At 45.7% G+C, this 22,677-nt stretch overlaps 1 protein-coding gene across 4 annotated transcripts in view; it reads left to right on the top strand.

Annotated features, from left to right (window-relative positions):
• The window catches only part of LOC115162286 (kinesin-like protein KIF26A), a 100,088-nt gene that overhangs the window by 62,255 nt on the left and 15,156 nt on the right, over positions 1-22,677 (top strand). For 3 of the 4 annotated variants that reach the window (XM_029713442.1, XM_029713441.1, XM_029713443.1), the window contains one exon: positions 21,055-21,247. In XM_029713442.1, the coding sequence (XP_029569302.1) occupies positions 21,055-21,247 (193 nt within the window). Of the gene's footprint in view, positions 1-13,643; positions 14,222-21,054; positions 21,248-22,677 lie in introns of those variants that run through there. The other variant, XM_029713444.1, reaches the window with a different exon arrangement.

Genomic DNA, 22,677 nt, shown 5'->3' with positions numbered 1-22,677 from the left:
CTTAATCCCTCCTTTCCCACCTCACTCCACATGGAGTTTCACATGAATGCTAAGAAGATCATGAGAGATTGTGGTGTTTTTACACAGAGTGGTGCCTTTTTTGCTTTACTCAAGCGAAAGGGAGAGAAATATTCTTTATATGCCGTATAGATCAACCATATTTTTACAGTTTCTGTGCTTTGCGTTGCATTTTAGCAGAGAATAACCAAGAGCTGTAATGTGACAGCAGTCCAGTCTTTATAGTGCAGCTATACCCTTTACTGTAGGACTGTCTGTGGACTGTGTAGGACTGAATGTACCCTTTACTGTAGGACTGTCTGTGGACTGTGTAGGACTGAATGTACCCTGTACTGTAGGACTGTCTGTGGACTGTGTAGGACTGAATGTACCCTTTACTGTAGGACTGTCTGTGGACTGTGTAGGACTGAATGTACCCTGTACTGTAGGACTGTCTGTGGACTGTGTAGGACTGAATGTACCCTGTACTGTAGGACTGTCTGTGGACTGTGTAGGACTGAATGTACCCTTTACTGTAAGACTGTCTGTGGACTGTGTAGGACTGAATGTACCCTTTACTGTAGGACTGTCTGTGGACTGTGTAGGACTGAATGTACCCTTTACTGTAGGACTGTCTGTGGACTGTGTAGGACTGAATGTACCCTGTACTGTAGGACTGTCTGTGGACTGTGTAGGACTGAATGTACCCTGTACTGTAGGACTGTCTGTGGACTGTGTAGGACTGAATGTACCCTTTACTGTAGGACTGTCTGTGGACTGTGTAGGATTGAATGTACCCTGTACTGTAGGACTGTCTGTGGACTGTGTAGGACTGAATGTACCCTGTACTGTAGGACTGTCTGTGGACTGTGTAGGACTGAATGTACCCTGTACTGTAGGACAGTCTGTGGACTGTGTAGGACTGAATGTACCCTGTACTGTAGGACTGTCTGTGGACTGTGTAGGACTGAATGTACCCTGTACTGTAGGACAGTCTGTGGACTGTGTAGGACTGAATGTACCCTGTACTGTAGGTGTTTGTATGTGTGGATTCTGCTTGGCTAATTTGCCAGAGATCAGTGCAGCAAAGATACCTGCAGCCTTGGGCAGTCAGCATACAAATGATGCCCCATTTGGTATTCTGTGTCCATGGCCAGCCAGCGTGTCGACACAAAGAGCATGTTGGACATCCTGTTGGAACAAAAGGCTTTTCTCCAAAGCTTCAGTCCAGTGCGTTTGTAACGATGTAAGCAGGTTATTGGTCAGGTTACAGGACATCACATTCATAGCTGCCTGGTTGGCCTGCCAGGGATTCATCTATCTATTTCTGGTTAGGCTTTATAGAAACTCAATAAATCCTAGCCTAGAGGTATTTGTCCACTTCCTCCTGGATACTGTGTAAACGAGCCTTGCAGAAAGGACCATCCCTTTAGAGCACCATTAAGACTGCAGGACGGAAGCAGGCAGTCAGTTAAGAGGTAGAGGCTTAAGATTGATAAGATTTGACGGACAGTGAGATAAGCCTGTTAGTTTTCTCCTCCATTTTAATGTTCTGCTGAAAGATGACCGGAGAGACACACTCTTCTATAGTGACCGAGTAGATAATGAACTAGAGTTGCCATCCCTTTGAGTTGGTTTGTTGAAGGGAACCTGAATATGGATGCAAGACAGGAACGAATAAGGACAGGGTGAAAAACAGAGATGAGAAACTAGAAGTTATTGCCAATGCTGTAAAACAAGCAAAATTGCAAAAATATTCAGGGCCCCATTGTCTGTGGTCTAAATGATCTTTGAACAAATTCTTTCAATTTTCTGTGATGAGTTGCTGTTTTAGGCATGAGTTGCATTTAGTGAGATGGGGTTAATGTAGAGAATAGAGAAAGGTCGAGAGACACCAGAGGAGGTTTATTCTGGTGGATTTCACTGAGGTTAACATCCCAGCTAAAGAGGAGGCAGAGCTCACAGCCAGACTAAACCATGGGTGACACACTGATATCACACGTCAGCCTTGTCATTCCACAGCTCCAGTTTGAGAAGTGGACATGCAGAGCCCCTCTCCTCCCCTCCTCCCCCATGGGGCCCAGGTAACACTAGACCCCTCCACACTGTATAAGCAGCCATTTTCCCACATCGCCACAGGTTATTTAAAGAGCCCACTCTGAATGACCCCCTGAGTCCACTCTATACACTCCACATGTAGTCAGTGTTGGGGCTAATGCATGTATATATACATCACCAAACATACATCAGGAGAAACTGTCACTCAGTGGAACCATGGGAACTTAGATGGGGTCTCTGGTCCACTGAGATATAGCTAGCTACCTCAATTCCCTGTGAAAAGCTTTGTGTGTGGGTGTTTTTCCCCGTTCTTAATGATCTACCCAGTGACCCTGATAGTAAATCTTGATGTGGTGCGGCGTGCCTTCCTGCTGCCAGGCCAGGACTACACTATGACATCATACGTTCATTCATCTCCTCCCGTCTTGACTACTGCAACTCACTACTCTCCAGCATCAACTCAAGCTCCCTCCATAAGCTCCAAATGGTTCTGCAGCCCGACTCCTCACCCACACTAAGTCCTATCAGCACATCACCCCTGTCCTCCGTAAACTCCACTGGCTCCCTCTCTCCCAACGCATTGATTACAGGATCCTCCTTCTGACCTACAAAGCCCTTCACCACACGCACTTCGTTCCACCACAGCAGGCCATCTTGTCATTCCCAGGTCGAAGCTCAGGATCTTCAGGAACAGGGCCTTCCCCAGTGTTGCTTCTAGGCTCTGGAACTCCCTCCCTCTAGCCATCCTTGACTCGGAGACCATCATTATCTTTCAGTCCCTCCTAAAGCCACACCTAAAGACCCCCCCCCCCAAAAGACACTCCTTTCTTCACCATACTGAGCAGCACCTAACCAAACCCTTAACCAGGTTCGTATCCAAATCCCAACCCTCTCCTCCCATAGACTAATGAATCACATTCTTTCCCTTCTTTGAGCTCACCCCTCTCTTTATTCATGTTTTGTTTAGTCTGATGTTTTGTTTTGACTCAATCACGTTTTAGGGAAGACCCAGATGCAGACAATGTCGAAGTAACAAAAGTTTATTACTAGAACAGGGGCCAGGCAAAAAGACAGGTCAAGGGCAGGCAGAGGTCAGTAATCCAGATCAGAGTCCAAAAGGTACAGAACGGCAGGCAGGCTCAGAGTCAGGGCAGGCAGAGGTCAATAATCCAGGGTGGTGTGACAAGGTACAGAAACGGCAGACAGGCTCAGGGTGAGGGCAGGCAGAATGGTCAAAACCGGGAAAACTAGAAAACAGGAACTAGAAACAGACAGGAGCAAGGTGAAAAAATGCTGGTAGGCTTGACGAAAAAAAAACGAACTGACAACAGACAATTAAAAAAAAATGTTTTACCTTTATTTAACTAGGCAAGTCAGTTAAGAACAAATTCTTATTTTCAAAGACGGCCTAGGAACAGTGGGTTAACTGCCTTGTTCAAACAGAGAACACGGGTATAAATACACTGGGGATAATGGGGAAGATGGGCGACACCTGGAGGGGGTGGAGATGAGCACAAAGACAGGTGAAACGTGTGACAGACTGTTTTGTTGTTTTTCTTTTTCATTTCTATAATTGTAAGGCGACTTTGTGTCCTTGAAAAGCGCTATATACTGTAAGTCCCATGTATTATTTGTATTATTATTTATCATCTCTATGTCCAGTCCCCTGCCCAAGCCTGTCCTGATGTCATCTCAGCTTAATCAGAGAGAGGCTTAGCAATGGTCTCTGTCTGTCGGTCAGTCTGGACGTGACCTGGTTCTCTGGCCAATTCAGGCCACTGCAGAGATGCAGATGTTGTTTACTCCGACAGAATTTTTGGCGAGGTGCTGTTGATGTCCTCAACACTGTCAGTGTTCTGTAGAGGTGGACGATTGGCCTTGTTTTGGTGCCCAAATGTGGTGATATAAAACAGCAGTCCAACAAACCCTCTGTTTCTCCCCTACAGTTGAGTCACCGTACATAGGACTTCAAACAACATGCATATATAGTATGTTTCTGTCACACTTATGGCACCCTGGGAGATGTCCATGTCAAGGTCAGCCCATCAATAGGATGATGTATACACCAGATCTGAGCTCCAAGGAGAAATCCTATTGATGGTTCCTTTAATCAAAACACACCTTTGCTGATTGACAAACACATGCATGCAATCAAATCCAATGTATTTATAAAGCCCTTTTTACATCAGCAGATGTCACAAAGTGCTTATACAGAACAGCAAGCAGTGCAGATGTAGAAGCACAGTGGCTAGGAATAACTCCATAGAAAGGCAGGAACCTAGGAAGACATCTATAGATCAATCCTGAACACAAATGCTGATGTGGCACTTTTTTGTTTGCTACACTTAAGCCACTGTTTTGGCCATTCCTTTAATCCATTACAAACCTACAACGATTCACCTCTAGTCTTACCTGTTGAGAGCAGGAGAGACAGACTCCAGCAGGTCTGCTACTACATTGAGGTGGGTTCATTGTGATGTGGTTGTTATCAGTGTGTTTTACATGTACGGTCTGGCTGGAGCCCAGAGCTTCTATCTCCATTCAGACAGACAGGAGCTTGGTTGCTGCTAATCACCAGAGAAGGCAGACCCACACTGGAGGGGTTAATGCAGTCTGATATCAGCCCCAGTGATCTGATCCATGCATGAATGGCCAGAGCACCGTTATCTTGTCTGGTGAGAAAAGAGGGGAAACCAGAGAAAGAAAATGTCAGGGATAGTAAATGGAGCCAACATGGTAATTAGGCTGGAAAAGGTCCTGCTACCTAAAGAGCTTTGGAGCTAGGCTGAGGAACAGAGACAAATTTGCACAAACAAGCTAATGGGTGCGCCGACTAATGACTCTCCAGGCCAGTGGAATTTCTCTTGCTAATTTGACAAAGCCTGAAAAGGGGTTCAGAGAGATTACTGACAACAGGCCAAACTGTGAAGCTTTGAAAGCCCCACCCCCCCACTGCAGGCCAGCCCCAAATGTAGATGTCCATTCTATCATTAACAAAAGCCTAGCATAGCCTTTATTTGTGCTGCAGGTGCCGTTCTTGCATTTATCTTACCTTGGCTCATTTCTATATATTATAGTCGTTATCTGTCCAAAGGGTCTGTACACAGGGTGATGTTGAGAGGCTGTATGGAGAGTTTGGCCCAATGGTGACTCCCTATAGTTCCCCTGTTTTGATGTACACATGAAACCACACCGAGCCTGGTCCCAATGGGTTTAAAGGCGTCCGCATGCATATATTATGACAACGTTTTGTGACGTTTTTGTTCGTTTTGTTCTTCGGCAAGGGCTTTTCGGCTGTTCGTGCGCACAATTTTTCTTGAGGCAAGCCGAAGTCGGTAGACGAAGTCCATACCCTTTTGTCGGTGATTGGTCAACAGTAGGGGTTCCCCAATTCTTCAAGTGGTTGACATTTCACATATTCCAGTGAAACAAACACCTGTTCTATGTCCACACCTCTCCACTCACCAAAGTTGTCACGATGACCAATGCCCACATTAGTTTTGTCGTACAGACATTGATCGCTGTCAGTCTTGTTCTGAAGGGAGTCAGTGGATCTGTAGGTAGGAGGTGGCCAGGGGTTGGTGGGGTTTTCCATATCACTGTCCTTCAAAAACATCCAAGGTATCATATGTGAACTAAGTCACTCTGTACTGATTTTTGTTTGCATTATGGGGGACAGTGTAGCTTGTTTTGTGCCTCCGAATCCAGAAATCAGAATCCATTGTAGCTCAGATATGGGGCAATGTGTCAGTGGGAAAGCTCTGTAGTGACTGTATTTATCTGCTGAATTGCAGAGCCATTCTGCTCACCCTAATGGTGGGGAAATCAGACTGACTTTTAAACAAGACCGGAGGAGAGCTTTTACCTTCTGGTAAATTGGCAGTCATGGGAATATAGGCCACTGTCATACTAGCTTCGCCCACTCATACACACTGCTTTCCCCTTTTTCCCCTTGACCAGAGTGAGTGCCCTCTCTGTCTCTGTCTGCCCAGCATAAATCTGCCTGTCATCTGTTCATTGTCTGTCCTCCTCCCCTCCCTCTTCCCATTGAGTCAAAGCATCGCTCAGCCAGCATCTGATTCAGTGGTCTATCCGTCTTCACACACTTAAGTATCTCGCTTCTTATCTATGTGTCACTCCTTATAATTAATGACATTATCTCATTCATCTAACTAATTACATTCTCAGCTAAAGACAAAGAGCCACACACACACACACACACACACACACACACACACACACACACACACACACACACACACAGTTTTGTATTGCTATCCTTGTGGGGACCAAATAATTGATTCCCATCCAAAATCCTATTTTCCCTAACCCTAAATCTAACCTTAACCTAACCATAACCCTAAACATAACCCTAAGCCTAACCTTAACCCCAAAACCCTAACCCTAAAATTATACCTAACCCTAACACCTAAACCTAACCCTAACCCCTAACCCCAACTTTAATTTTAAGCCTAACCGTAATTGTAATCCTAACCCTAACAAAACACACAGACAGACAGACAGGCACACACATGCATATGCTGTAGGCATACTAACCAAATCTGTTTGAAGTCTTGGATAGGCAAAAGTAGAGAGCGTTCCTTTATGCATGAAGTATTCATGTTTTTATTTATTTATTTTTATTTCACCTTTATTTAACCAGGTAGGCTAGTTGAGAACAAGTTCTCATTTACAACTGCGACCTGGCCAAGATAAAGCAAAGCAGTTCGACACATACAACAACACAGAATTACACGTGGAATAAACAAAACATAGTCAATAATACAGTACAACAAAAGAAAACAAAAAGTCTATATACAGTGAGTGCAAATGAGGTAAGTTAAGGCAATAAATAGGCCATGGTGGTGAAGTAATTACAATATAGCAATTAAACACTGGAATGGTACATGTGCAGAAGATGAATGTGCAAGTAGAGATACTGGGGTGCAAAGGAGCAAGATAAATAAATACAGTATGGGGATGAGGTAGGTAGATAGATGGGCTGTTTACAGATGGGCTATGTACAGGTGCAGTGATCTGTGAGCTGCTCTGACAGCTGGTGCTTAACTCTTACATCTAGACGTTCCGCTAGCGGAACACCTGCTCCAATATCCAATGATAGGGCGTGGCGCGAAATACAAACTCCTCGAAAATCCGAAAACTTCAATTTTTCAAACATATGACTATTTTACACCATTTTAAAGACAACACTCTCCTTTATCTAACCACACTGTCCGATTTCAAAAAGGCTTTACAACGAAAGCAAAACATTAGATTATGTCAGCAGAGTACCCAGCCAGAAATAATCAGACACCCATTTTTCAAGCTAGCATATAATGTCACAAAAACCAAAACCACAGCTAAATGCAGCACTAACCTTTGATGATCTTCATCAGATGACACTCCTAGGACATTATGTTATACAATACATGCATGTTTTTTTCAATCAAGTTCATATTTATATCAAAAACCAGCTTTTTACATTAGCATGTGTCACGAATGTTGTCGAAGGAGGACCAAGGCGCAGCGGGATTGTGGACACTCATGTTTATTACTGATAAAAACATGTAAAGTATCCACTTGAGAAAAAAACAAAACAACAAACAATACTCGCAACAGTGTGGCAGGCTCAAACAAACTCAGCAGTGCTCACAACAATTCCCCACAACCCCAAAGACAAACACACACACCTATATAGGACTTCCAATCAAAGGCAACTATACACACCTGCCTTCAATTGGAAGTCCCAATCATCCACCCAACATATACAAACACAAACCTGCCACGTCCTGACCCCAAAACTAAAACACTAGCTCCATCTGCTGGTCAGGACGTGACAGTACCCCCCCCTCAAGGTGCAGTCCCCGGAATGCACCTAAAAAGAAAAACACAAGAAAAACACAAGAAAATCCCCAATACCCCAACAAAACCCAACAAACAATAACCCCTAAACCATAAGGGAGGGAAGGGAGGGTGGCTGCCGTCACCGACGGCACTGTGCTACACCCTCCCTCCCCAACCCACCTATCCTGGAGGTGGCTCCGGTTCTGGCCGTTCCAGGCAGTCGGGCCACTCTGGCAGTTCGGGGCAGTCGGGGCAGTCTGGCAACTCGGGGCAGTCTGGGCAGTCTGGCAACTCGGGACAGTCTGGGCAGTCTGGCAACTCGGGACAGTCTGGGCAGTCTGGCAACTCGGGACAGTCTGGCAACTCGGGACAGTCTGGCAACTCGGGACAGTCTGGGCAGTCTGGCAACTCGGGACAGTCTGGGCAGTCTGGCAACTCGGGACAGTCTGGGCAGTCTGGCAACTCGGGACAGTCTGGGCAGTCTGGCAACTCGGGACAGTCTGGCCAGTCTGGCAACTCGGGACAGTCTGGCAACTCGGGACAGTCTGGGCAGTCTGGCAACTCGGGACATTCTGGTCAGTCTGGCAACTCGGGACAGTCTGGGCAGTCTGGCAACTCGGGACAGTCTGGGCAGTCTGGCCACTCGGGACAGTCTGGGCAGTCTGGCCACTCGGGACAGTCTGGGCAGTCTGGCCACTCCGGCAGTTCAGGGCTGTCTGGCCACTCCGGCAGTTCAGGGCAGTCTGGCCACTCCGGCAGTTCAGCGCAGTCTGGCCACTCCGGCAGTTCAGGGCGGTCTGGCCACTCCGGCAGTTCAGGGCAGTCTGGCCACTCCGGCAGTTTAGGGCAGTCTGGCCACTCCGGCAGTTCAGGGCAGTCTGGCCACTCCGGCAGTTCAGCGCAGTCTGGCCACTCCGGCAGTTCAGGGCAGTCTGGCCACTCCGGCAGTTCAGCGCAGTCTGGCCACTCCGGCAGTTCAGCGCAGTCTGGCCACTCCGGCAGTTCAGCGCAGTCTGGCCACTCCGGCAGTTCAGCGCAGTCTGGCCACTCCGGCAGTTCAGCGCAGTCTGGCCACTCCGGCAGTTCAGCGCAGTCTGGCCACTCCGGCAGTTCAGCGCAGTCTGACCTCTCTGGCGACTGTTGACTGGCGGGCAGCTCTGACGACTGTTGACTGGCGGGCAGCTCTGACGACTGTTGACTGGCGGGCAGCTCTGACGACTGTTGACTGGCGGGCAGCTCTGGTGATGGTTGACTGGCGGGCAGCTCTGACGACTGTTGACTGGCGGGCAGCTCTGACGACTGTTGACTGACGGGCAGCTCTGACGACTGTTGACTGGCGGGCAGCTCTGACGACTGTTGACTGGCGGGCAGCTCTGACAACTGTTGACTGGCGGGCAGCTCTGGCGACTGTTGACTGGCGGGCAGCTCCTGCCCCGTCACACAGCCCTTGTGCCCCCCCCTAAAAAATCCTTGGGGGTGCCTCTCAGTCTCCCAGTCCTTGCCAGCCTTCTTCCGCTGCTTGGTCCTGTGTTGGTGGGGAATTCTGTCACGAATGTTGTCGAAGGAGGACCAAGGCGCAGCGGAATTGTGGACACTCATGTTTATTACTGATAAAAACATGTAAAGTATCCACTTGAGAAAAAAACAAAACAACAAACAATTCTCACAACAGTGTGGCAGGCTCAAACAAACTCAGCAGTGCTCACAACAATTCCCCACAACCCCAAAGACAAACACACACACCTATATAGGACTTCCAATCAAAGGCAACTATACACACCTGCCTTCAATTGGAAGTCCCAATCATCCACCCAACATATACAAACACACACCTGCCACGTCCTGACCCCAAAACTAAAACACTAGCTCCATCTGCTGGTCAGGACGTGACAGCATGTGACGTTCAGAACTAGCATACCCACCGAACACTTCCGGTGAATTTACTAAATTACTCACGATAAACGTTCACAAAAAAACATAACATTTATTTTAAGAATTATAGATACAGAACTCCTTTATGCAATCGCGGTGTCCGATTTTAAAATAGCTTTTCGGTGAAAGCACATTTTGCAATATTCTGAGTAGATAGCCCGGCCATCACAGGCTAGCTATTTTGACACCCACCAAGTTTGGTACTCACCAAACTCAGATTTACTATAAGAAAAATTGGATTACCTTTGCTGTTCTTCGTCAGAATGCACTCCCAGGACTTCTACTTCAACAACAAATGTTGGTTTGTTTCCAAATAATCCATAGTTATATCCAAATAGCGGCGTTTTGTTCGTGCGTTCAAGACACTATCCGAAGGGTAACGAAGGGTGACGCGCTGGCGCGTTTCGTGACAAGAAATTTCAAAATATTCCATTACCGTACTTCGAAGCATGTCAAACGCTGTTTAAAATCTATTTTTATGCGATTTTTCTCGTAAAATAGCGATAATATTCCGACCGGGAGTCGTTGTTTTTGTTCAAAGACTGAAAATGTAAAATGGACTCTTCACGTGTATGCGCACGCCCGCCTCATTGTTCTCAGATCGACCACTATCCAAATGCGCTACTGTTTTTCAGCCATGGACTGCAGAGTCATCATTCAACGTTCTGGCGCCTTCTGAGAGCCTATGGGAGCCGTAGGAAGTGTCACGTTACAGCAGAGATACTCTGTTTTCAATAAAGAGGCTAAAGAAGGCCAAGAAATGGTCAGAGAGGGCACTTCCTGTTTGGAATCTTCTCAGGTTTTGGCCTGCCATATGAGTTCTGTATACTCACAGACACCATTCAAACAGTTTTAGAAACTTTAGGGTGTTTTCTATCTAAATCAAACAATTATATGCATATTCTAGTTTCTGGGCAGGACTAAAAAACAGATTAAATCGGGTACGTTTTTTTATCCGGACGTGAAAATACTTCCCCCTATCCATAACAGGTTAAAGCTAGTGAGGGAGATATGAGTCTCCAGCTTCAGAGATTTTTGCAGTTCGTTCCAGTCATTGGTAGCAGAGAACTGGAAGGAAAGACGACCAAAGGAGGATTTGGCTTTGGGGGTGACCAGTGAGATGTACCTGCTGGAGCGCGTGATACGAGTGGGTGCTGCTATGGTGACCAGTGAGCTGAGATAAGGCGGGGCTTTACCTAGCAGAGATTTGTAGATAACCTGTAGCCAGTGGGTTTGGCGACGAGTATGAAGCGAGGGCCAACCAACGAAAGCGTATAGGTCGCAATGGTGGGTAGTGTATGGGGCTTTGGTGACAAAACGGATGGCACTGTGATAGACTGCATCCAGTTTGTTGAGTAGAGTGTTGGAGGCTATTTTATAGATGACATCACTGAAGTCGAGGATCGGTAGGATGGTCAGTTTTACGAGGGTATGTTTGGCAGCATGAGTGAAGGATGCTTTGTTGCGATATAGGAAGCCGATTCTAGATTTCATTTTGGATTGGAGATGCTTAATGTGAGTCTGAAAGGAGAGTTTACAGTCTAACCAGACAACCAGGTATTTGTAGTTGTCAATGTATTCTAAGTCAGAGCCGTCCAGAGTAGTGATGCTGGACGGGCGAGCAGGTGCGGGCAGTGATCGATTGAATAGCATGCATTTAGTTTTACTTGCGTTTAAGAGCAGTTGGAGGCCATGGAAGGAGAGTTGTATGACATTGAAGCTCGTCTGGAGGTTAGTTAACACAGTGTCCAAAGAGGGGCCAGAAGTATACAGAATGGTGTCGTCTGCATAGAGGTGGATCAGAGAATTACCAGCAACAAGAGCAACATCATTGATGTATACAGAGAAAAGAGCCGGCCCGAGAATTGAACCCTGTGGCACACCCATAGAGACTGCCAGAGGTCCGGACAACAGGCCCTCCGATTTGACACACTGAACTCTATCAGAGAAGTAGTTGGTAAACCAGGCGAGGCAATCATTTGAGAAACCAAGGCTGTCGAGTCTGCCAATAAGAATGTGGGGATTGACAGAGTCGAAAGCCTTGGCCAGGTCGTTGAATACGGCTGCACAGTAATGTCTCTTATCGATGGCGGTTATGATGTCGTTTAGGACCTTGAGCGTGGCTCTGAAACCAGATTGCATAGCAGAGAAGGTACGGTGGGATTCGAAATGGTTGGTAATCTGTTTTGTTAACTTGGCTTTCGAAGACCTTAGAAAGACAGGGTAGGATAGATATAGGTCTGTAGCAGTTTGGGTCTAGAGTGTCACCCCCTTTGAAGAGGGGGATGACCGCGCCAGCTTTCCAATCTTTGGGAATCTCAGGCGATACGAAAGAGGTTGAACAGGCTAGTAATAGGGGTTGCAACAATTTCGGCAGATAATTTTAGAAAGAGAGGGTCCAGATTGTCTAGCCCGGCTGATTTGTATGGGTCCAGATTTTGCAGCTCTTTCAGAACATCAGCTATCTGGATTTGGGTGAAGGAGAAATGGTGTAAGCTGTGGAGGGTGCCGGGCAGTTGACCGGGGTAGGGGCAGCCAGGTGGAAAGCATGGCCAGCCGTAGAGAAATGCTTATTGAAATTCTCAATTATAGTGGATTTATTGGTGATAACAGTGTTTCTAAGCCTCAGAGCAGTGGGCAGCTGGGAGGAGGTGCTCTTATTCTCCATGGACTTTACAGTGTCCCAGAACTTTCTTGAGTTAGTACTACTGCGATGCAAATTTCTATTTGAAAAAGCTAGCCTTAGATTTTCTAACTGCCTGTGTATATTTGTTCCTAACTTCCCTGAAAAGTTGCATATCACGGGGGCTATTCGATGCTAATGCAGAACGCCACAGGATGTTTTTGTGCTGGTCAAGGGCAGACAGGTCTGGAGTGAACCAAGGACTATATCTATTCCTAGTTCAACATTTTTTGAGTGGGGCATGCTTATTTAAGATGGTGAGGAAGGCACTTTTAAAGAATAGCCAGGCATCATTTACTGACGGCTGGAGGTCAATATCATTCCAGGATACCCCGGCCAGGTTGTAACATGTGGCATAGTGAGTGTGCGCGTGTGTGTGCATGCGTGTGTGTGTACGCACACGCTCGTGTCAGTGTGTGGAGACAGAGAAAGAGAGCGAGAGCACTTGCCGATCACACCGCGAGCAGCCAGCAGTAGAGTGCTGACACCTCGTATGGCTGTCAAAGGGAAAAGGGGCTGGGCTGAGAAGAGAGAGCGAGAGGGCGCAGGAGAGAGAGAGAGAGGAAAGGAGAGAGAGACACGGCAGGACAGCTGCCAGCATTTCTCCGGCAGCAGGAGCAGGATTGAGAGCCGGAACGGGAGCAGGAATTCTCCCCATTCCCCTGAAGCCCCCCTAGCCAAGGCTCCACACTGGTTCTCTCTCCCCCTCCTGGATGTCTCTGACTGCTGCCGCCCCCTCATCCCCACAACCAGAGGCACGGGGCACAGGGAAGGACACAGCCACCAGGACTCCCTGCTACAGCCACATGGCAGAGATGTAACAGCATGGATTAATTGGGAGAGAGTAACAGAGGGAAGAAATAAACACAAACCAATTGGATGTTGGATGAAGAGAGAGGAGAGAAGTGAAAGGGAAGAAAAAGGAGAAGGTAAAAAAGGAGAGGCTGAAAGAAAAAGACAGAAAAGGAGAGGCTGAAAAAGGAGAGGCTGAAAGAGAAGAGGACAGAAAAGGAGAGGCTGAAAGAGAAGAGGACAGAAAAGGAGAGGCTGAAAGAGAAGAGGACAGAAAAGGAGAGGCTGAAAGAGAAGAGGACAGAAAAGGAGAGGCTGAAAGAGAAGAGGACAGAAAAGGAGAGAGTGAATTAGAGAGCGATAGGAGTAAGAGCATCTTGCCAAAGTGCTGGAGAATCTGCTTCTATTGGAGGTATTGGATCTCTGAACTGAGATTGAACTTTGGAGAGGCGTGGACACAGAACACAGACGCGGACACAGAACAGGTGTTTGTTTCACTGGAATATGTACAGAGTACAGAGAGGTGCTTTTCTCCCCTCTGATCTCTTCTTCTCTGCCTTCTCCTCTCGCTCCAACCTGAACACCTGTCTGGACCCCCTCACTGGGACCTCTTTACTATCCACACCCTCCTCTCCTAGTCAGCTAGGATGACGTTGGTGCCCACCCCGTCCCCTTTGCTCCCTACAAACCGTTGTGAAATCAAGTGGAACCCTCGATAATTGTGATCAGAGTAAAAAGGACCCCCCTTGCCCCAGCAAGGGATCGGCCCCGCCTCTTTCTGCTTCTCTCTCTGTGTCTCTAATGCTAAAGTAATGGAGAACCTTGGAAATGGAGACATGGACCCTAAAGTTGAGCTTGAACACTTTTGCGCTCTTTGACTATGACCACTAACTAGATAATGGATTGGAAAGAGCTGTAAGTACTCTCTATCTCTGTCTTTTCCACTGTCTTTTTATTAGATTGTCCAACAGTGCCCAAATACAATGTAGTATTTTAAGTAAACCTTCATAATTTGACATGCATGTTGTAGAAAATATTTGAGAGAGACTGAAGCTGGTTGTTTGCTTCCTACATACAGTGCTGTATTGCTTGATAATCCTCTAACTTGCAGAATCTCTCTCCCCTTTTCTGTGCTGCGCTGAAATGCAGTTAATGTGTTTGAGCATGCATTCAGACCCAAGGTGTGTGTACTGAAATGCCTTCATTAGTATGGAGATGTGTGTTGAACAGGTGGGCAAGCTGTAGTGGGTGAGGGAATCTGAGCCTCTCCTCCCTGCACATTTTCCATTGAAGGTGAGAGGGAAATAGAAAGAGAGAAAAAAGAGGGAAAGCCATGTGACAAGCAATTAATTTCCCCATTAGGGTGTGTGTGCGTTGTTACAGAGGCAAGCGCTCACTGTTATTGCTTATCACCCATTGAGTGGCTCAGATGGAACAGCAGAATACAAACCTGACTCTCTCGCCTTTCAAGCAGACACACGTGCCTTTTCTTCTCATTGTGTGACTGGCTTTAACCCTCAAGGTTAGAGGCATACCCTGCAATGCCGTATGGGCTCCCAGAGGGACAGGGGGGAAAGCAAAAAAGGCAACCTATGAATCCTATCCGAATGTTAATTGTATTTTACCGTTTTTTGCTGTGTGTCTTTGTCATGTTGGCAGATTCCTTGCATCTTTACAATAGCATCTCAATGTGACTAATCTGAGCGAGAGAGAGACTTTCTGTTTAAAAATGAATGTGTAATGCAGCCTCCCTTTCATACATGTGCAGACTGAAATGTGCAGACTGATATGTACACAAGCACACACACACACCAAACGACACACACACACACACACTGTATGTGCCGAGTTTCTCTTTATTTTTTACCATCTCGCATTCATCTATTCCATCTCATTTTCTTCCTCATGCTATCATACACAGGCTGGTCCCTGGGGAGAGCCTCCTCCTGTAGCCCTCTTGGATGCAATAATTATTCCATCAGCCAGCGGTGTGTTCTCTGATTGTGCTCTTGGGCTGTCGCTGCATGGGGCGTGCTGTACTGGGGAGGGGGCAAGGTGGGGAGGGGTGTGGCTGTCACTCCAGGGGGTAGAGAGGGGTATATTTTGGCAGCCGCCCACCCTGTCCGGAGGAGCCCAGAACAGGACTAATGAGCTCAGGATGCTGGGCTCTCAGGCAACAGTCTCTCACTGAGAGAGACACACATGAACTGTCTCTCTCTCGCTAGCTGTAACCCTCCCTCTTCACATTTCTCCTCTTTTCATCACTCATACCATCTTTATTTCTCTCTGTCACTCTCTCCCTCTTATTGACAACGGCTTCTTTGTCTCTTGCATCTCTCTGATTCTTAACTGTGTGACTGAAAAGCATTCAATGCATTGAATTTCCTGTGCCTATTCCTTTACTCTGACCTTGACTTTTAAGATGAAGTTTGGTGGTAACTGATACACAGTGGTGCCATATCACTGGCTGTTATAAGTGTGGCTGACTTTTACAGAGTTACAGAGCTGGTAGAGTTGCAGTCAGATATTGGCGCTGTCTTGCGAGCAGCAAGAGTTAAGACTGAAAGAGTTAAGACTGAAAGAGTTAAGACTGAAAGAGTTAAGACTGAAAGAGTTAAGACTGAAAGGAATGCGTGCGTCTCACTCAGTTGGCCAATCTATTCTTCTCCAGTGCTCACTCTCCGCCTCCGAGAGAGCGAGAAGGATCACAGTGGATTTTAATTAGTCTCATCACAGAGCTGGATCTTACCCTGAGAGCCCTGCTAAACGCCAGAACAGCGGAACTGCTTAAAGACAACCACTTAATGAGACGCAGGGTCTAACTAGTCCACAGTACCAGGAGAGATCTATTTCTCTCACTCTCCTCACCAAATCTGTCCATCACGGGACTCGGTGAATGGGAGATTCTGGGATCAGTCATTGATTCCATGGGACATGATCAGGAGCTCCCAACAAGCTTCACCTTCATACCAGAGTAACATATGAAATAGCACAACATTTCTTGTCACAATCACTTTCCCATTGCCTGTATGTAGGGCTGTGGCGGTCATGAAATTTTGTCAGCTGGTTATTGTCATGCAAATATCTGCCGGTCTCACGGTAAATGAGCGTTAATTAACATAAACATGTTTAGCATCTCCAGGCCTCCACGCATACAAGCCACTGATGCTCACCTTTGGAACATTTACATTTTAAAAAGTCAAATAAATCCATTTAATATACACCATCACAATAAATCCATCATTTATTTTAGGCAGATCTAAAGAAACATGATATGAAGAAAATGTATTTCAGAAGAACAGAATGTGAATCAGTCTATTGTATGTTTTCTGGCTATGTGCCATGCAATAGGCTGTAGGCTAGTTCATTTAGCAGACAAGATATGTTTATAAGTCACGTGCCATTATTTTATATTATATGATTCTATACTAAAAATAATATAATTGAACTGAATAAAATAGAAAGGATATTTTTCCCATTCCTGAGCGAGTGTGCATATGAAGTGGCTATGTTGAGCGTAAAAGTAATAATACACTAGATTGAGTTATTTGGCAAATATTGTTGTGAATAATACAAACCGTAGAATGTCTTAGAAATCAAAACACATATGGGCTGCATGGTGTGACTGTAGCCTATTGACTATTCAAAAAAAGTCCCCAAAAAGCTTTAGCTCTATTCCATGCCTCAGGCTGCATAATATGTCAAATGTGTTGGTCCCATTTTTCATGAGCTGTAATAAAATATCCCATAAAAACCTTATTTCTCGCATTTTGTTCACAAATTTGTTTACATCCCTGTTAGTGAGCATTTCTCCTTTGCCAAGATAATCCATCCACCTGACAGGTGTGGCATATCAAGAAGCTGATTAAACCGCATGATCATTACACAGGGACACCTTGTGCTGGGAACATGTCTAAAATGTGCAGTTTTGTCTCACCGCACAATGCCACAGATGTCTCAAGATTTGAGGGAGTGTACAATTGGCATGCTGACTGCAGGAATGTCCTGTTGCCAGAGAATTGAATGTTCATTTATCTAATATAAGCTGCCTCCAACGTCGTTTTAGAGAATTTGGCAGTACACCCAACCGGCCTCACAACAGCAGACCACGTTTAACCACACCAGCCCAGGACCTCCACATCTGGCTTCTTCACCTGCAGGATTGTCTGAGACCAGACACTCGGACAGTTGATGAAACTGTAGGTTTGCACAGTGTAAGAATTTCTGCACAAACTGTCAGAAACCGTCTCAGGGACGGTCATATGCGTGCTCGTCATCCTCACCAAATCAAATCAAACTTTATTTGTCACATGCGCCAAATACAACAAGTGTAGACATTACCGTGAAATGCTTACTTACAAGCCCATCAGTGCAGTTCAAGAAGAGTTAAGAAAATATTTACGAAGTAGACTAAAATAAAAAGTATTAATAAAAGTAACACAATAAGAATAACAATAACGAGGCTGTATACAGGGGGCACCGGTACAGAGTCAGTGTGCGGGGGTACAGGTTAGAGCACAATTGGTTGGGAGAATGTAAAACGTCAGCCATCTTCTTCTGTACCAGGGTCTTGACCTGACTGCAGTTCAGCGTCGTAACCGACTTCAGTAGGCGAATGCTCACCTTTGAATGCAACTGGCACGCTGGAGAAGTTTGCTCTTCACTGATGAATCTTGGTTTCAACTTTACCGGGCAGATGGCAGACAGTGTATATGGCATTGTGTGGGTGAGCGGTTTGCTGATGTCAACGTTGTGAACAGTGTGGCCAATGGTGGCGGTGGGTTTATGGTATGGGCAGGCATAAGCTACGGACAACGAACAAAATTGCATTTTATCTATGGCAATTTGAATGCATAGAAATACCGTGATGAGATCCTGAGGTCCATTGTCGTGCCATTCATCCGCCGCCATCACCTCATGTTTCAGCATGATAATGCACGGCCCCATGTCACAAGCATCTGTACACAATTCCTGGAAGCTGAAATGTCCCAGTTCTTCCATGGCCTGCATACTCACCAGACATGTATGACAGCGTGCTCCAGTTTTCTCTGCTACCGCACGGCAAACGGTACCGGAGCGCCAAGTCTAGGACCAAAAGGCTCCTTAACAGCTTCTATCCCCAAGCCATAAGACTGCTGCTGAAAAATTCTCAAATGGCCACCGGACTATTACATTGACCCCACCATTTGTTTTGTACACTGCTACCTCTACAAATGACCTCTAACCTGTACCCTGGCACACTGACTCAGTACAGGTACCCCCTGTATATAGCCTCGTTTTGATTATGTTATTGTGTTACTTTTTATTATTTTTTACTTTAGTTTATTTGGTAAATATTTTCTTAACTCTTCCTGAACTGCACTGTTGGTTACGGGCTTGTAAGTAAGCATTTCACGGTAATGTCTACACTTGTTGTATTCGTCGCATGTGACAAATAAAGTTTGATTTGATTTTTGATTTGATATCCAGCAACTTCGCACAGCCATTGAATAGGAGTGGGCCAACATTCCACAGACCACAATCAACAGCCTGATCAACTCTATGCAAAGGAGATATGTCGCGCTGCATGAGACAAATGGTGGTAACACCAGATACCTACTCTAAAAAAAAGATGTCTTTTGACCAACAGATGCATATTTGTATTCCCAGTCATGTGAAATCCATAGATTTGGGTCTAATTCATTTATTTCAATTGACTGATTTCCTTATATGAACTGTAACCAAGTAAAATCTATAAATTGTTGCATGTTGCATTTATATATTTGTTCAGTGTAGAATGGCCCATTATCAAACAGGCAGCAACAGGGGCAGGGGAAAAATGACATGTCATCCGTATATATGCCCTCAAATAGCGAATGGAGGCTGCTTTCCCTCAGTTCGTTCTTAAATCATGCCAGGAAGCTAATCCGGTTTTATAGCGGAGCTGCTGAGAAATAAATATAGTAGCAGCTGGGATCGTCGTCTTTTGAGTGGCAACCACACAGGATATAGACATGTCTGGGCTCATAAGAAGACTTATTTCACTTCACACATCAACCACACAGGATATAGACATGTCTGGGCTTATAAGAAGACTTATTTCACTTCACACATCAACCACACAGGATATAGACATGTCTGGGCTCATAAGAAGACTTATTTCACTTCACACATCAACCACACAGGATATAGACATGTCTGGGCTCATAAGAAGACTTATTTCACTTCACACATCAACCACACAGGATATAGACATGTCTGGGCTCATAAGAAGACTTATTTCACTTCACACATCAACCACACAGGATATAGACATGTCTGGGCTCATAAGAAGACTTATTTCACTTCACACATCAACCACTGTTTGAGGAGCATGCAGTCTCTCGCTGAGCGACAGGTGATATTCCGCCCAAACTCTGTGTGCCAAGGAAACACACGGTGGTGAGATATTCTGTAGCTAAAGGTAATATCAGCCAATTAATTATGAAAATATAACAAATGTCCTATTACTAGGCTATTCAAAATCAAATATAAAATTCGCTGTAACTGAAGGCTAACTCTGTAAACCACCCTGCACATCAATGAACCAACAGCATGGCCTAGGCTTATACGTTCTCTCCCAGACTCATGGATAGAACGTTTGGAGCGCAGCATAAGGTAACCAGTCCATCCAATGTGCATAATAATACAGTCCACACTCAAAGGTGATTACTAGAATTAGTTTAATTTTGGAGTATAGGCTAGTCCAATTATGTTCCAAAGACACCTTAGACATTTTTATGTATGTTTTTCTGCCGTGCATAATATGCTGTAGGCTATTACACAATCATTATTTTAATTCAGGTGGGGGTGTTTTCGGACTCATATATGCATAAGCTCTAATATGCTTCTGGGTGTTCTACATGCAACATCTTAAATGCTTTGAGTTAATAATCACCTTAAAAAGCACAGTTTGGTTGTGTTTGGCTTTGAAGCAACCTGATAATGAACTTCTTTCTTCAGACTGATCATCACAGTGAGGTAACAAAATGTTGCCTAATGGTGAGTTTTAAAAGCATAGTACTGTTTTGATAAGTGTTTGATGTGATTTTAGATTGCATTTGCATTGATGTCAGAGTGGTTAGAGGGACATTAGAGTACTGAATACCAGACCATTACCGGCAGGTCGTTAGCAAGTTGGGTACTACAAACGCATGTCCAGAGTGCATAAAAGGAGATTACCGTGACTCAACAGAATCACTGCAACAGCCTTACCTGTACGGCACAACGGCGACACAGCCATCCTTACCTGTTATGTTCATGACAGGTGTGTCGTGTTTGACGAAGATACATGTATTCATTTAGTGTACATTAGCACCATGACAAGCGTCTGCTGGCCCACTGAAAACACAGGTGTCATGGCTGCTTTTCTTATGTAGACACCTGCAAACCCTTGCTGCATAATTGGGCTTCATTGTGTCTTTAGCAGTGCATGAGCAATTGGAGTGCTGAAATGAAAGCGTTTGAGAATTCTATGTTGCTGTTTTGAAGTGAAGAACTGAAGCGTTTTATAAAGCCTTGGCCCCAGGTAGGAAGTGGGGAGTTGAAAGGGAGGTAGCATTGGGAGTGGAGGAGGGTTGGGAGCACGCTTCTCCTGTCGACTATGGAAGATAGAGATGCCTGGTGGCTCCTATGACGTCTATCTTCCTTCCTGCCCAGCATATTACAGATGGCTGGCTAAATTGTATGTTTTTGAAGTTAGGCTAAACTCTTGTGTTTGCTCCTCCCAGGGCAGCTCAGAAGCTGAACCTCTCGTCCAAGCGGAAGAAGCACCAGTCTCCCTCTCTGCTGCATTCCGGAGCCCAGAAGCCCTCCATCTACCCCACCAACTTCAGTGGCACCCTGCAGCTCTCCCCGCCCCCCGCCCCACCATGTCTGCTTCACGCCGTCTCAAAGGTCAAGGAGAACCCCGGGATGGGAAAGGTAAGGAGCGACAGGCACACACACAGACACACACACACACATACACGTTTGTACATACACACACACCCACCCACACACATACACGCATATACAGTATGTATGAGTGACTGACATTTTAAATGGGAGAATGCACAGTGGTGACACATTAGTCTATAGGCAGCCAGTCGTCTGCTCCAGTCCATACCGATGCGGGCAGATAAGCCTGCTGGAATGTCATGAATTCACTCAGTTTGTTAGGGCCACATTCCTCCCTCTGAATGGACTACAGTTTGTGAGGGAAAGAAAATACAAAAATCCAATCAAATTCACTTTAAAGGCTAAAAGTTTGCAAACATTATTACAGTGGATTTCTGCTAGCTGCGTTCCATAAACCTGATGATGAAATCGAGCAGGATGTCGATGATTGGTCTGTCATTAGCGTTAGTGCTATATAAACACACCTTTCCTCTAGGGTTTATTGGGTATTGTTTGCTGGGCTGAGATTCTGTATTTATAGAGTAGAAGTCCCCTAACAAGATTAGATCCCACCTGGTTGGGAAGTCGCTGCTTACTCTGCCAAATTTCAACACCATTGAGATTTTGTCCCATATTGTAATTCTCACTTCATAAAAGACAGGCGTTATTAAGCTTCCTCTCCCTACACCTGATTTACTGAGCTAGACATCTGTGGCATCCACGGGGTTGTTTTGAAAAGGGAAATCAGCTTGTTTACAGCATTGTTCTGAGTCTATAACCCCAGGTTTCCTCTTCATTAAGCACACTGTTATGGGAAACTCAACCTGTCATTGTGTCTCAGACATTACTGAGGTTTGCAGTCACCTGGTTCAGACAACCAAGAGTTCACTGCTGTGAAACAATGCTTGTTTGAGGAACCGCAGCCAACACGATTTGAGTTGCCAACATTCTTTTGTCTGCGGTAGACAATTCATCCCAGCTCTTTTACACCTAACCTACAGTATGCATTTCTGAAGAAATGACTGAAACAATGAGGGGAATGGGTGCTGTGATGTTTTCTTATGCATTTATTCAAGACACGCATATCCATCCATGAAGAGTTGATGTCAATGCTGACCCAGACTACAGCCATTCAATGTGTTTTGTGGAGGGTTTGGACACGTAGAGGGGTGGCTGGGGGAAAATCCCAGCTAATGGATTTCTTGGTGGGATCTAGAGATAGGGGAACAGGGCCATTAGCAGAGAGGCCCGAGGTGTTAAAATGCAGCGGCTCCAGCCGATCCTCGCCAGCCCTGGTATCACATCTCTGCCAATGTAAATATAGCAGCTCTAGACGTTAGCTATCGCTCCCTCACCCGGTTGGCTCAGCAGTCATATATGGAAGCCCAGTTTAAATGTCATAGCAAATGTAATTTGCTCAACATATGTACACGTCAATCATGATAACAGCCCCCCACGGAGCACAAAGAGAGTTT

Source organism: Salmo trutta, chromosome 25 (assembly GCF_901001165.1).
Source record: "Salmo trutta chromosome 25, fSalTru1.1, whole genome shotgun sequence".
Taxonomy (NCBI): Eukaryota; Metazoa; Chordata; class Actinopteri; order Salmoniformes; family Salmonidae; genus Salmo; species Salmo trutta.
The sequence above is the reverse complement of the archived record's forward strand: the minus strand, read 5'-3'. Positions and strand labels throughout refer to the sequence as shown.